The following is a 14,137-nucleotide window of genomic DNA, read 5'->3' on the forward strand; positions in this document are numbered from 1 at the left end:
ATGCTATTGGCCTTCTTGGCCACCTGGGCACACTGTTGGCTCATGTTCAGCCTACTCTCAATCAGTATCCCCAGGTCCAGGTTCTGCCTGGCCACTCTGCAGACACTCTGACCGCAGCCTGTAGCACTGCATGGGGTTGTTGTGGCCAATGTGTAAAACCCAGCACTTAGATGTGTTCAATCTCATGCCGTTAGACTCTGCCCGTCTGTCCAGCCTGTCAAGGTCACTCTGCAGAGCTCTCCAATCTGTAAGCCAGTAAAGGGAAGGGCTGTCAATACAAAAGACCATGGTATAACTATTGAGGCAGGGATAACTCAAAGCATATGTAGTGCAAATGAAGCTTGTTTGCTGCAGAACATGAGAGACAGAAACCAGGCCCAAGATTGCTAAATTTTAATGTATCTTTGAGAGAAACACCGAATAATGCCCATTTCCCACATTACGTTGTAAAACATGTTTCAGGTACTAAAATATTGCCTATTTACCTCTGCTGTCATGGTTTTGAAGAAATTTTCCAAATACCCAGGAGAAGGCATTGGCAAAGTATGTTTATTTGATGTCTGAAGTGCATTGGACCCAGCACACCTCTACAATGCACAAATGCACACTTCTACAATGCAAGCTCAGAGAGACTGCAAAACTGAAGATGCTTTATGGAGCTCAGCCAGACTTGGCACCTGTGTGGGTTGTAGACAATCACTTTCTCTCTTGAATACTGCACCTAAAAACATTTCATACCTGATTTTTCTCTTCATTCTACAGTCTCTTGGTCAGAATGGGTCTGAGGCCCATTGAGTATTAGGCAGGCCCTATTGATCAGTTTGCAAGCCTGAGAAACATAAATACCATCTGAAAATTACTTATGCCATCTGAAAAAAAACAGGAAAGGGCAAAAGGGACAGAAAGACTTCTCTGTATAATATTTCTTCTGTGGCAAACTTTACATTTCACTCTTTTCAGTATCAGTCTTCTTTCTAGTGTGATCCTTGCAATCCACATGGCCTCTTTGAGAAAAAAACAAAAGTAGCTTCTAAGATTTAATGTGACAGAACATTCAAACCAAAAAAAGATTGCACTGGCTCAAGGGCTATTAAAAAGCTATACACAACAGAGTGATCACACTGCTTTCTCCTGAATAAATCCAGCTGCAATGGCTGCTGTACAGAAGTGGAAGACTGCAGAAGAGGAGCGATACAGGATAACTGCTCATGAAGAGGTGAAGCACTCTAGGAAATTTCCCTTCTGTCAGTGGTGACTCTGTAACACCTAAGGAGTTATTGTTGCATGGGTGTTCTCAGAGGGTGTGGCAGGTCCTTTTCATAAAGCCTTCCAAAAAGGGTTGCTGTTATGAGTGGTTTCGATGTGCCATGCTTGCTTTTTAACCGTCCGTCTCGTAGCACCTGATTGAGAAGAGAAAGAATGACAATAATAGCCCTCTAACGGAGCAGTAGTATCACATGGTGCAGAAAGGATAGGCCTTGATGCTGGATATTTTGATGGAGCACTTCTAAAAGACAATCGTGAAAATGAAACGTTGAGGAAAGGCTTGAATCTAAGGGACAGGGTTCTATGGAACAGCTGCTTGAACAAAAAGTGTAGGCTGTACTCCATCTTGTTTACTCCTCACAGTTAGCTAAAATATTGATGTAGCCAGGTCATCGTGCTTGCAGCTGCAAGTATGGATAACAGTATGTGTCAGCATAGCTTTGTCGTTATGCTTGTAGCTCTGCTTCAAGATAACAGCATTGAAACAAAGTATAAGTAAAAGAAAGAACTAATTAGAGAGGAGCTTGTGAAATTGCACGTAGACCTAACTGCAAGTAGGCTGGATATTATAATGTAACCCTGGACTAATAGCCAATAGAATGATGACACTTGTGCCTATTTAGCTGAGATGCTTTATAAGCTGTGCGTTTGAACAATAAAGCTGAAGCTTGCTTATCAATCATATTGATTGCTGCGGGCTTTCCTCGCCGTTTTCTCCAACAATGAAAGAAAACAGAATTGTTTCTGACTCTGCCACTACCTTCCCACATTTCCTTGGACATGAAGATCTTTAAAACTTCCTCTGGCCCTTTTGGGGGGGGGGAAAAAAAGAACAAAAACAAAGACAAAACCAAAACAAAACAAGCACAAATAAACCAAACAAAACCCCAACCAAACAAAACCAGAACACTTTCTCTTCCTTATAACAAGGTGACTGTAAGAATAACTCGCAGTCTCGTTACATACATGGTGATGAAGGTTATTTACATGTCAAGGACAGCAATTTGAATTCTTCTATTTGATTGGTAGATCCCAGAAAAAAATTCAATTGCAAGTAGAGAATTTCAAGTCAAATATTGCTTTTCTTAGTTTGTACCCATCAGTTTGTTCACAGACTGTGAACACCTGTGTATTTTGAAGAGCCTTTATAACAGCTAATAAGCCTTTATCTTAAGAAAAATATAAAATACTTTCTTTCAATTAGGCCATGATATTTTAGCACAGCAAGAAATCCTTTGATGTGTGTGTTCTGACAGACATCCCACCCAAAGTAAATATGTAGGATAAACGCTGTTTCTCCATTATCTACCTTGCAAAAACTGCCCTTGCTTCCCCTAAATGTTTTTGAGTCCTTTTCACTGTCTTCATTGTGTCTTGCAAGCTATTAAATGCCTCTTCCAAATCAATTAAGATTTCATCTGGCCTCTTGCATGCCTGTAATCTAAGGTTTATGAATGAAAAGATATTTTGGCAAAAATATGCTGGAACGTGTCCAGAGAAGGGCCACGAGGATGATCAGAGGGCTGGAGCACTTCTCCTATGAGGACAGACTGAAGGAGTTGGGGCTGTTCAGTCTGGAGAAGAGAAGGCTCCAAGGTGACCTAATTGTGGCCTTCCAGTATCTGAAGGGGGCCTACAGGAAGGCTGGGGGAAGACTTGTCAGGATCTCAGGTAGTGATAAGACTAGGGGGAATGGAATGAAGCTGGAGGTGGGGAGATTCAGGCTGGATGTGAGGAGGAGGTTCTTCACCATGAGAGTGGTGAAACCCTGGAATGGGTTGTCCAGGAAGGTGGTTGGGGCCCCGTCCCTGGAGGTGTTTAAGCCCAGGCTGGATGAGGCTCTGGCCAGCCTGATGTAGTGTGGGGTGTCCCTGCCCATGGCAAGAGGGTTGGAGCTAGAAGATCCTTGTGGTCCCTTCCAACCCTGACTGATACTATGATACTATGATACTATGATATAGAATCATAGAATTGTTAGGGTTGGAAGGGATCACAAGGATCATCTGGCTCGAGCCCCCCTGCCATGGGCAGGGACACCTCACACTAGATCAGGTATGATACTGTGTGAAGTTTAAAAAATAAATCCTACAAGCCCCTCAAAAATCTCTTTTAACATTTTTAACTGCATAGGTTTTCTACTCTTATGCATTATACTAATTTTTAATTTTTCTTGCTTGGACAATTTCTGAGTGTCTTTGATTTCCTAATTTCCTAAAATGCCCATCAGCAGAAACCTGTAGAAAAATAGCTCCTTGACAACTGCCCTTTATAGCTTTGGGACCTGAATTGGGAAGGTATATTTGCTAAAGAAAACACTAGAACATTGGAATATTTTGTCCAGTTCTGGGCCCTTCAGTTAAAAAAAACACAGTGAGCTACTTGAAAGAGTCCAGCACAGAGCCACGAGGATGATTAGGGGGATGGAACATCTTCTGTACAAGGAGAGACTGAGGGAGCTGAGGACTCTTTAGCTTAGAGAAGAGGAGACTGAGAGGTGACCTCATTCATGTTTATAAATATATAAAGGGTGAGTCCCGAGAAGATGGAGCCAGGCTTTGCTCAGTGGTGCCCAGTGACAGGACAAGGGGCAATGGGTGGAAGTTGAGGCATAACAAGTTTCACATAAATATGAGGAAAAGAAATTTCACTGTGAGGGTAACAGAGCACTGGAACAGGCTGCCCAGGGGGGTTGTGGAGTCTCCCTCTCTGGAGATATTCAAAACTCACCTGGATGCATTTCTGTGTGAACTGGTGTAGGTGATCCTGCTCTGGCAGGGGGGTTGGACTAGATGATCTTTTGAGGTCACTTCCAGCCCCTGAAATTCTATGATTCTATTAGTTTTAGCATTTATATGTCCTTATCACTAAGGATTAATTTAATCCATCTATTTAAATGTCCCCTTGAATTACGGTCTGCAGAACCAAAGAAAGTGATTCTTGGATGAGACTTTGCTGCCATATGGGTTTCCAGCACCACAGCCTGGAAAACCTCTCAAACAACTCCAGGGTGCCCCATTACCTCAAATTCGCCATGTGCCAGCTGCACCTTGCTGTACAAGACTTCTGGAAAGACATAGTTGGTACCAAATGTGCCACTGAGGGAAAACATCTCAAACTTGGTCTCAGCTGTTTCCACCGGCTGCCCACACATCTTCAGGTCTGTGCTCTTGCACTTGAGCAGTGTGCATACCTGTGGGCAGGAGGATACACAACAACAAAATACTGTTAAGCTTTTCATAACTGAGATGGATTTGGTGGCAATAAAGTTGTCATGAGGTAGTACTGGACAAGTCTTTTGGGGTCATTTAGAGGTAAGTATATGCAACCCACATTCGCCCCTACAGAACCAATTACCTGCCAGTGATATTTAATGACAGAACCGTGGAGTCCATCAAATGCACCCAGGACATACACTTCATCTTTGCTCTGGTTTGACATCTGATAAACCAAATGACAGCAGAGGTCTCCTTGACAAACTGTGTAATTTCCATCTTTGTATTTGAGGTGACTGAAAGTGAATATATCCCGCCGGACAGCTCCTGAAAAGGTGTCATTTCCTCCTGGAAATTTCCCAATGCTTGTGGCATACAAACTCCAGTTGACAGCAGGAGGGTAGGTGGGAGAAAGACGAGGGTGTGCACTTAGCTCTGCTACCAGGAGTTGTCCCTCCTCAGTCTCACTGTTGTAGTGATAGGTGGCAGGTCCCTCTGGTGTGAACAGCCCACTGCCTGCCAAAGACAGCCACCAGCTCTCTGTCAGCTTGCACCCTGGAGTACAGCTTGACAGAGAGTCCAGCTGCCCCCTGAGCCACACTGGTGGGCTTTTCTGGTGATGTTACTTCTAGTTATGGAGAACTTTTAAGTAATTTAAAAGCACAGAACTGCTAAAATACCCATCATTGTGAAAACATGACTTAAACTTCACAAGTTTTGTGCTTTGCTGGATCTTAAACCTGGGCCTTAAATGGCAATTTAACATTTGTCCATCCTTTTAAGAGCATTAAGTTCATTTAGATGTAAATCAGAGCTGTAACAGTGGCATATTTGCCAAGGAAGGAAACTACGGAGGTGATTATATTTCACAGAAGGCAACCCAGAGCTGTGGCCTAAACTCAGCTCAGTATATTTCAGACAGGCAAAAGTGCTCCTTTGTGGCTTTCACTTTGGCTTCAAGAAAGAGTTACAGATGTAGCTACTGCAATGTTTTCTCAGCTTAAAAAGAAAACCCAAAAAAGGCAATTAATAAGTATTCAGAGCAAAGCAAAACATAAATATCTCTAACTCTTCAACAGCCACAAAACCCTGAAAATCTTTTATTCAATATCTGAGTTTAGGTTATTAAATTCTGTTTGAAACATAATTTTTTTCTTCATTTTACTGTTGATTGAATTTTAGACAAGAAAAAAACTCTGCTTCTAAAAAAGAGGCTGAAAATGTAAGTGAAACTTTGTGCTATTTTTGAAAATTAAATTTCACATTGAAATGATCAAAATTTAATGTTGTGAACTTCACAATTTTACCTTCCCCAGAACATTTTCTTGCCTGAAGCTGTTTACTACATTCAATACAACATCAGGAAGAGATTTAGTCTGACTGAAACACTGTTTTCCAGAGATTTCCCTATGTGTAAGACATTTCTGCCTGCTTCTGAACTCAGTGCTTTGAAGACCATTTCCCATGTCCTGCATGCAACTCACCTGTCATTGCCGTGCCAATGTTGTGAGTATTTGCTGAAAGTAAATTGACACCCATGCCCATAGCCCAGGCAGAGTGAAACTCAACTGCAGTCAGAAATGGCAGGACATTCATCCAAGCCGTTGGGAAGACCATGGTGTCCACCTGCAACTTGTTCACCAGGACCATGGCAGGCTCATGGAAAAGGATGTCGAAGCAAGTGAAAACACCAAACTTTCCAAAGGGAGTCTGAAAGGTGACAGCTTCTGGCTCTTTTGGGTAATTAAACTGAGTTTCTCCTCTAAACAGGTTGTACTGTGGGTGAAGAAAATGACACATCAGAAACTTAAAAACAAGATTATGAACAGCTACTCATGCATCTGAGATAGGCCTTAAGGCAAAACTAGGACTTGAGATACCTGAGCTGTCCAGTATAGAAGGTTTGCAACCATTTAGCTGACCCTCTTGCTCCGGGGGTGGCTCTGCCCTAGCTGCTTCTTGGAAGCAATACCTAGCCAATATTAACTGCCAAACCCTGCCAAGAGTGCTTGCTTTCCAATTTGGTATCATAAGAGTGGCCCTTGTGCTGCCTGGGGAGGTGGTGGAGTCACCATCATTGGAGGTGTTTAGGAGGAGAATTGATAGGGTGCTTGGTTGCATGGTTTAGTTGATTAGGTGGTGTTGGATGATGAGTTGGACATGATGATCTTGATGGTCTCTTCCAACCTCTCCTCTCTCCTCTCCTCCTCCTCTCCTCCTCCTCTCCTCTCCTCTCCTCTCCTCTCCTCTCCTCTCCTCTCCTCTCCTCTCCTCTCCTCTCCTCTCCTCTCCTCTCCTCTCCTCTCCTCTCCTCTCCTCTCCTCTCCTCTCCTCTCCTCTCCTCTCCTCTCCTCTCCTCTCCTCTCCTCTCCTCTCCTCTCCTCTCCTCTCCTCTCCTCTCCTCTCCTCTCCTCTCCTCTCCTCTCCTCTCCTCTCCTCTCCTCTCCTCTCCTCTCCTCTCCTCTCCTCTCCTCTCCTCTCCTCTCCTCTCCTCTCCTCTCCTCTCCTCTCCTCTCCCCTCCCCTCCCCTCCCCTCCTCCCCTCTCCCCTCCCCTCCCCTCCCCTTCCCTCTCCTCTCCTCACCTCTCTGAACCTCTCCTCTCCTCTCCTCTCCTCTCTGAACCTCTCCCCTCCTCTCCTCTCTGAAGCTCTCCTCTCTGAACCTCTCCTCTCCCCTCCCCTCTCCTCCCCTCTCCTCTCCTCACCTCTCTGAACCTCTCCTCTCCTCTCCTCTCTGAACCTCTCCCCTCCTCTCCTCTCTGAACCTCTCCTCTCTGAACCTCTCCTCTCTGAACCTCTCCTCTCTGAACCTTTCCTCTCCTCTCCTCTCTGAACCTCTCCTCTCCTCTCTGAACCTCTCCTCTCTGAACCTCTCCTCTCCTCTCCTCTCCGAACCTCTCCTCTCCGAACCTCTCCTCTCTGAACCTCTCCTCTCCTCTCTGAACCTCTCCTCTCTGAACCTCTCCTCTCTGAACCTCTCTGAACCTCTCCTCTCTGAACCTCTCCTCTCCTCACCTCTCCGAACCTCTCTGAACCTCTCCTCTCTGAACCTCTCTGAACCTCTCTGAACCTCTCCTCTCCTCTCTGAACCTCTCTGAACCTCTCTGAACCTCTCCTCTCTGAACCTCTCCTCTCTGAACCTCTCCTCTCCTCTCTGAACCTCTCCTCTCTGAACCTCTCCTCTCCTCTCCTCTCCTCTCTGAACCTCTCCTCTCTGAACCTCTCCTTGAGTCTCCTCTCCTCTCCCTACACTCTGCAGCTGTGATGCTCTGGGGAACAATGCCTGATCCATCAAGCCCTTGCCTGCTTTTCCCTCTGGCCAATAAGATCTTTGCATTTAATCAGTCTGGACTGGTTGTCACTTTACAATAATTTACAATTATTATAAAACTCACCTGAAATTAGTGCCAGCAGTACCAAAAATATACCAATAATCAATTAGAGGGTGATGCTGAAATGCTGAAGTGCCTCCTTACCTTGTGGTAACGAGCCACCAGTTTCCCCTCTGGATCAAAGACAACATTGGTATTGTACTGATAGCGACCATCACTGGGGCAGCTGGGATCACTGGAGTTACACAGCTTCTTGTCCCCAATGTTTGCAACCACATAGATGGAGTTCTGCCTGGCCATGCAGCTGAGTCGTTTCTGCACTGGAGCAGGAGCAAATCTAATGTATTTTTGGGGAAAGCAAAATTAAATTTACAAGTTGTAGTTTGGGTGTGGAAGGAATGCCTTCAAAATTAAGAGTCTGCTGAGTGGACAATGCCAGGAGCTGGAAAAGTTATAGGTCATAGTTTCTGTTAATTTTATTCTCTGTTGATAGCGTCATTTTAAATTGCTGGTCTCATTTAGCTTTAAAAAATGGTCTCCCTGTGTTCTCCTTTCCTGTACCCTTAGCAATGTTATTTTGTGTGTGGATATAATTCCCAGCTAGCACTCATACAAATACATGGACAGGTTCAGAAGACAAAGAGGAGAATAAATCAGTATGTAGATAAAGAGAGAATAACTTTTAAGGAACTTTTCAGGCATATCTCAGCAGTGATTTCAAAAGATTACTATTGCTCATTTTTAAGACTCTTCACTCTAAGACAGCTGCCTATAAGCCTGTAGTAAAAAGTGGCCACAGCATTTACATGAACTTGGTCCTCCTGGCATTCCCTGCAGACACAGAGCAGCCCTGTGTAATGCATCAGTCTGTGCAAGTGACTGGATTTCTAGACATCACTTCTTTCAGCTCTAGATAAATGTTTTGTGAAATGTGATTTAGAACTCAGCCAGCCACATAAAGTGAGGAGTGATTGCCTAATCTAAGAGGAACTAGCTTACACTTACAGAAAATTTTCAGTTAATCTGAAGTGATAGTTTTACATGTTTTCCAAAGAAAAAACATATATATTAATTCCTCCTTTTCAGTTCTTAAATTGAGGCTGTTTCAATGCTTTTTACCTTGCATAATCCCACTGCTATTTCATTAAGACCTCTTTTTGATGCCTCCCATTTCTACAATGCTTAGGTTTTTCAACAGACTAATAATAATAATAATAATAATAATAATAATAATAATAATAATAATAATAAAACAGCAGTTCTTATGCATTTACTGCAAGCAGCTCATGACTCCATGATGCACTAGTTTGACACCACATAACTAACTGCAGAAAACAATCACCTTGTAGGGTCCGTGCAGGGAATCCAGTTCACTGCTGGATCAGGGATATCCTCCAGGTAGGGGTAGATGGTTTCTCTCGTGAAACGCCAGCCATAGATGCCATCTTCAGGAGTCACAATTATGTGGGCACCCTGACACAACAGATTCCACTAAGAATTCGTCCATCAATGGATAACCAGGATGGGCAGCAGCAGCAGAAAACACAAATTAACAACGCTCAAAATACACCTTGTACCTGTTGGGCAGCTTCCTTGATGGCCCCTTCCAAGACATCCATGTTTTTGTTCATCAGGGCCAGAGCCTCCTCAGGAGAAACAGGCTTGTCAGTGGCATCTGGCAGGATGACTGCATGCTCATAGACGGCTGCAATGAAGGTGCTGGAGGCAAGGGCCTGAAGGATTGTGAGTCCCAACACTGCAGCATGCAGGAGAAGCTGGGAAGTGAGCATGGCTGGTGTCTTGCAGCTTCTGGGTTGGGCATGGAGAATATAAAGTGGACAGAAAGAGGAGAAGTAAAGATGAGTTTGCTTTGGAAACAGACTTCTATTGAGCAATCTGGGAAGTTACAGTGTAGTCCTGCCAGTAACCACAACATGTCTTTATAGGAAACATTTTTAGAAACTGGGGAACAAGAATTCAAGAGAGAATCTCAGAAGCTAGGCTGACCCTATATGCTTCATGGAAAGAGCACCTGCACACTCCATTTTTATACCTCTCTCCAGGCTTCCAAGTCCATCTCAGCTGAGCCCAAACTCTCCTAGTGGCAGTTTTAGGCTCACCTGAGATGGTCACACTATTCCATATAAACCCTACTCTGTGTGGCTGTCATCAGCTAAAAATTCTGCCAGTGCTGAAGGCAGGCCACCTGCAAGAAGTATGCTCAGATTGTAGCATGATTATGAGACATGTGGTCTTGTTGTGCCTCTTGTCCTTGGGCAATGGCTTATTATAGTTGCAGCAGGCACCCTGAGAATGTCCTCCCTCCTAGGTTCATACTGCAGTATAAACCAAACCTTGAATTGCGATGATGTCTTTCTCCGGATAAGCTGGCACACCTGCTTACTTTGTGAGAAATAATTAAGGAGCACAGCTGGGTTTTTTTAATGCTCTTCATTACAAAAGGTCTTTTTTTCACAATAAGCAATCAGAAAATGTTCATACAAATCAGGTTTTTTTTTTTCCTCATTGAAAGAAAATTTTGCATAACTGTTTTAGAAACCGCATATTATAGTTTCATAGTTTCATTCAGGGTTGGAAGGGACCACAAGGATCATCTAGTTCCAACCCCCCTGCCATGGGCAGGGACACCCCACACTAGAGCAGGCTGGACAGAGCCTCATCCAGCCTGCTCTTAAACACCCCCAGGGATGGGGCCCCAACCACCTTCCTGGACAACCCATTCCAGAGTTTCACCACTCTCATGGGGAAGAACCTCCTCCTCACATCTAGCCTGAATCTCCCCACCTCCAGCTTCATTCCATGCCCCCTAGTCCTATCACTACCTGAGATCCTGAGAAGTCTCTCCCCAGCCTTCCTGTAAGCCCCCTTCAGATACTGGAAGGCCACAAGTAGGTCACCTCAGAGCCTTCTCTTCTCCAGACTGAACAGCCCCAACTCCTTCAGTCTGTCTTCATAGGAGAGGTGCTCCAGCCCTCTGATCATCCTTGTGGCCCTTCTCTGGACACGTTCCAGCACCTCCACATCCCTCTTGTAATAGGGGCTCCAGAACTGGACACAGTACTCCAGGTGGGGTCTCACCAGGGCTGAGTAGAGGGGGAGGATCACCTCCCTCGACCTGCTAGCCACACTTCTCCTGATGTGGCTGATATTACTGCTGCAGTTTCATGTCCTTCAGAAAACAAAACCCTTTGCTAGAATCTGTGGTACCTCTGGGTAGCTAAAGGAGTAGAGCTGGATAACCATTTAGCATTCAGCAAGGAACCAAGGAAAATATTCTTCATCCTGACAACATCTTGCTCTTTGCTATGTAGTTTCAACCAGAAGTCTTGCTTTTGTCCATCAGCAGCACCAGGGCCTTTCCAAGTATCACCAGCAAGCACTTCAGTGTCCTCTGACAAGATCACGCAGTGCTCATAGATGGTCGTGACATAGCTTTCCAGGGCACAGGCCTTCAGAGCAGACAGTATCAAAAGCACAGCAGAGGCATGAGCTTTAGGAAGCCCCATGTCTGTTCTCTGGAAGTCACCCAAGAGGAAGCAAGGGACAAGCAAAGAAAGACAAGAAGTTTTAAAAGGCGAAGTCTTGCACAAAACCTGGGAATTCCCCAGCATTGAGCAATTCTGCCTGGCACCACTGGCAGACCTATCACAGAGAAGTCACCACTGTGCTGCAGCTGAAGAAACATCTCACTTGCTTTATATACTAACTGTTCAGGCATGGCATTACTGCAGCAGTGTATCTCAAGTCAAGCCCAGGTCACAGCAGAAAAACAAGCCTGGGTTCAGGAAATGTCAGCAAAGACCACCACAAACATGTTCCTGGCCAAACATAAGGGCAGAGGGTGCAGGCAGAGCTGCTGCCACCACACAGGCACTGCTTTTGACACCCCAGCTCAGAAGAGCACCAGCTCAGATCTGCAGGATATTTAGTGGCTGCTCCATATCACAGGGGGCATGCATGGCAGGCCATTTGTCTGACCAAACTCATCAGCACACTGCTCACTGATTTGAGCTCTAAAGATCTCTGGTCCCCAAAGGTGTCTGTTGGAAAATCCAATGGAGCCCCAGTTGCAGGAGCCACAGTTTTGAAATGTTGCCTGTTGTAACCTGCTTTCTTACATCTACAGAATGCTCCATCAGAAATCTGGGAGGTAAAGCTGCACATAACAAAAATCACTTGTATCTGATTGCTCAAGTTTCTTACCTTCTTTGGCTCTGAGTTAGCTGCCAGGAAGTGAAACACTTTGCTGCCGCACTTCCCTCAAAGAGTTGTTTATTGGTATCAGTGGTTACACACAGCCTTGTCTTTATACAGGCTGAGTTGGTATGTGGATAATGGTTAGATTTGCATAGGGTTACCTTCTGTATGCTTGACTCACCCCACACAATAGCACATTTCACAACGATCAATGTTATGCAATCTTTCTGCAAAACTAATTTAGCACCACGATAGCTTAACGCCACTCTGCTGGAAGAAAATACTCGACATACAGATGTGCCTAAATGCAACCACCAACGGCCTTCAACCAAATCCTGAATTCAAGATGCTCGCCCTGTGTAACGGTGGAATCATATACTACTTACAGACACATTCCCTTAGCTAGAGGACTGGCAGCAGCAGTGAACAAACCTGAAGAAGCTGCCTCTCACCTCTGAAACAGGCCACGTGCTCCTGTGTAATCCTTTCCACATTCTGTGATGAGATCTTCTCACGTGCCATAGTCTCCCTTAAATCCAGATGCTTGCCTAGGGAGAGAGTTGCAGCGTCATCTACTATGTTCCTCTAGGCTACAAGTACAACATCTGCACCGAGTTTCTACCTATGGGAAGAGGACGTGCTGGACAATCCCATACCCACACTGAGATTAGTCTGCAGTCAGACAGTAACTGACTCCAACAGTGAATGAGCTAGCAGCAGAGATGTTGATCTACCATGAGTCATGGTACATTGTTTAAGGCTTTTGACAACGTCAAAACCACGTCACTATGGTAGAAATGACACTATGCTATGCAACATGTGAGAGGCTATTTACACCTGAAAACAGAAAAGGTCATGTGGTGCACAGCAGTGATAATCAGTGCTGGAGTTTGGAGCAACATCTCCATAACAGAAGCACATGGGACTGTGTGAGGCAGTACATCAACACCCCCCAGCAGAGCCGAGATGGGGGGAAACACAGAGAAGCATGGGAAAAAGGGGCAGGATTACACCTGCCCCTCCCCAAGGCTGTGCCCCAAGCCACATGTCAGGCACAGACCCCCATGCCAGGGCAAGCTAGAACATGCAGAGAACTGATGGTAATCAGTTTCTGCCCTTTTTGGCTTTTGGAATATACTTTCTGGTAGCATTTTGCAACACAAATTAGCATAGGTATTTAAACAGGTAAGATGCATAGCACTCGCTCTCTCTTTCTTGGGTTTTTTCACACACACACATGTGGATTAAGCAGCTGTAGTTACAGAAGGATTTTCTGATTAAGAGACACCAGAGAAATTCCCATAATTGGCAAAAAACAGTGTGAGCAAATTGGAATATTCCTAAGTCTCCAGGAAATACCTGCCTTTTGTTAGTAGAGGTAAGATACTGCTTTTCCAAATACTGTCTCTCAAATTATTTTAACTATTCCAGCATGGATTCAGGAAGGGCAGGTCCTGCCTGACCAACCTGATCTCCTTCTACAATCATGTGACCGCCTGGTGGATGTGGGGCAGGCTGTGGATGTAGTCTCCCTGGACTTCAGCAAGGCCTTCAACACCATACCCCACAGTAAACTCCTGGCCAAGCTGTCAGCCCCTGGCTTGAACAGCAGCACTCAGTGTTGGGTTAGAAACTGGCTGGAGGGCCAAGCCCAGAGGGTGGTGGTGAATGGTGCCACATCCAGCTGGCAGCCAGTCACTAGTGGTGTGCCCCAGGCATCAGTGCTGGGCCCCATGCTTTTTAATACCTTTATCAATGACCTGGATGAGGGGATCAAGTCCATCATCAGTAAGGTTGCAGATGAAACCAAGCTGGGGGTAGGTGTTGATCTGTTGGAGGTTAAGAGAGCTCTTCAGAGGAACCCTGACAGGCTGGACAGATGGGCAGAGTCCAACGGCATGAGATTTAACACATTTATGTGCTAGATTCTACACATTGGCCACAACAACCCCATGCAGTGCTACAGGCTGGGGTCAGAGTGGCTGGAGAGTGGCCAGGCAGAAAGGGACCTGGGGGTACTGGTCAATAGTAGGATGAACATGAGCCAGGAGTGAGCCCAGGTGGCCAAGGTCAAAGGCTTCCTAGCCTGTATCAGGAACAGTGTGGCCA

The 14,137-nt window shown here is 45.2% G+C and overlaps 1 protein-coding gene across 2 annotated transcripts; it reads right to left on the reverse strand.

Annotated features, from left to right (window-relative positions):
* Window positions 1-382: 382 nt before the first annotated feature.
* On the reverse strand, window positions 383-11,352 carry LOC137446788 (pantetheinase-like). 2 transcript variants are annotated; one of them, XM_068149760.1, is made up of 9 exons: window positions 11,212-11,352; window positions 10,651-10,653; window positions 9,388-9,471; window positions 9,153-9,283; window positions 7,955-8,147; window positions 5,963-6,254; window positions 4,621-4,994; window positions 4,286-4,456; window positions 383-1,400 (listed from the first exon to the last, which is right to left on the reverse strand). In XM_068149760.1, the coding sequence occupies exons 1-9, from the start codon at window positions 11,335-11,337 to the stop codon at window positions 1,275-1,277; spliced, it is 1,500 nt and encodes a 499-aa protein (XP_068005861.1). In that variant the 5' UTR covers window positions 11,338-11,352; the 3' UTR covers window positions 383-1,274. The 2 variants fall into 2 exon arrangements, with proteins under 2 accessions (XP_068005861.1, XP_068005851.1); XM_068149750.1 differs by lacking the exons at window positions 10,651-10,653; window positions 11,212-11,352 and having other exon boundaries at window positions 9,388-9,619.
* Window positions 11,353-14,137: the final 2,785 nt, after the last annotated feature.

The sequence above is a fragment of the Melanerpes formicivorus genome, unplaced genomic scaffold (assembly GCF_026170545.1).
Source record: "Melanerpes formicivorus ecotype bairdi unplaced genomic scaffold, bMelFor1.0.p_v2 SCAF_2, whole genome shotgun sequence".
Lineage (NCBI taxonomy): Eukaryota > Metazoa > Chordata > Aves > Piciformes > Picidae > Melanerpes > Melanerpes formicivorus.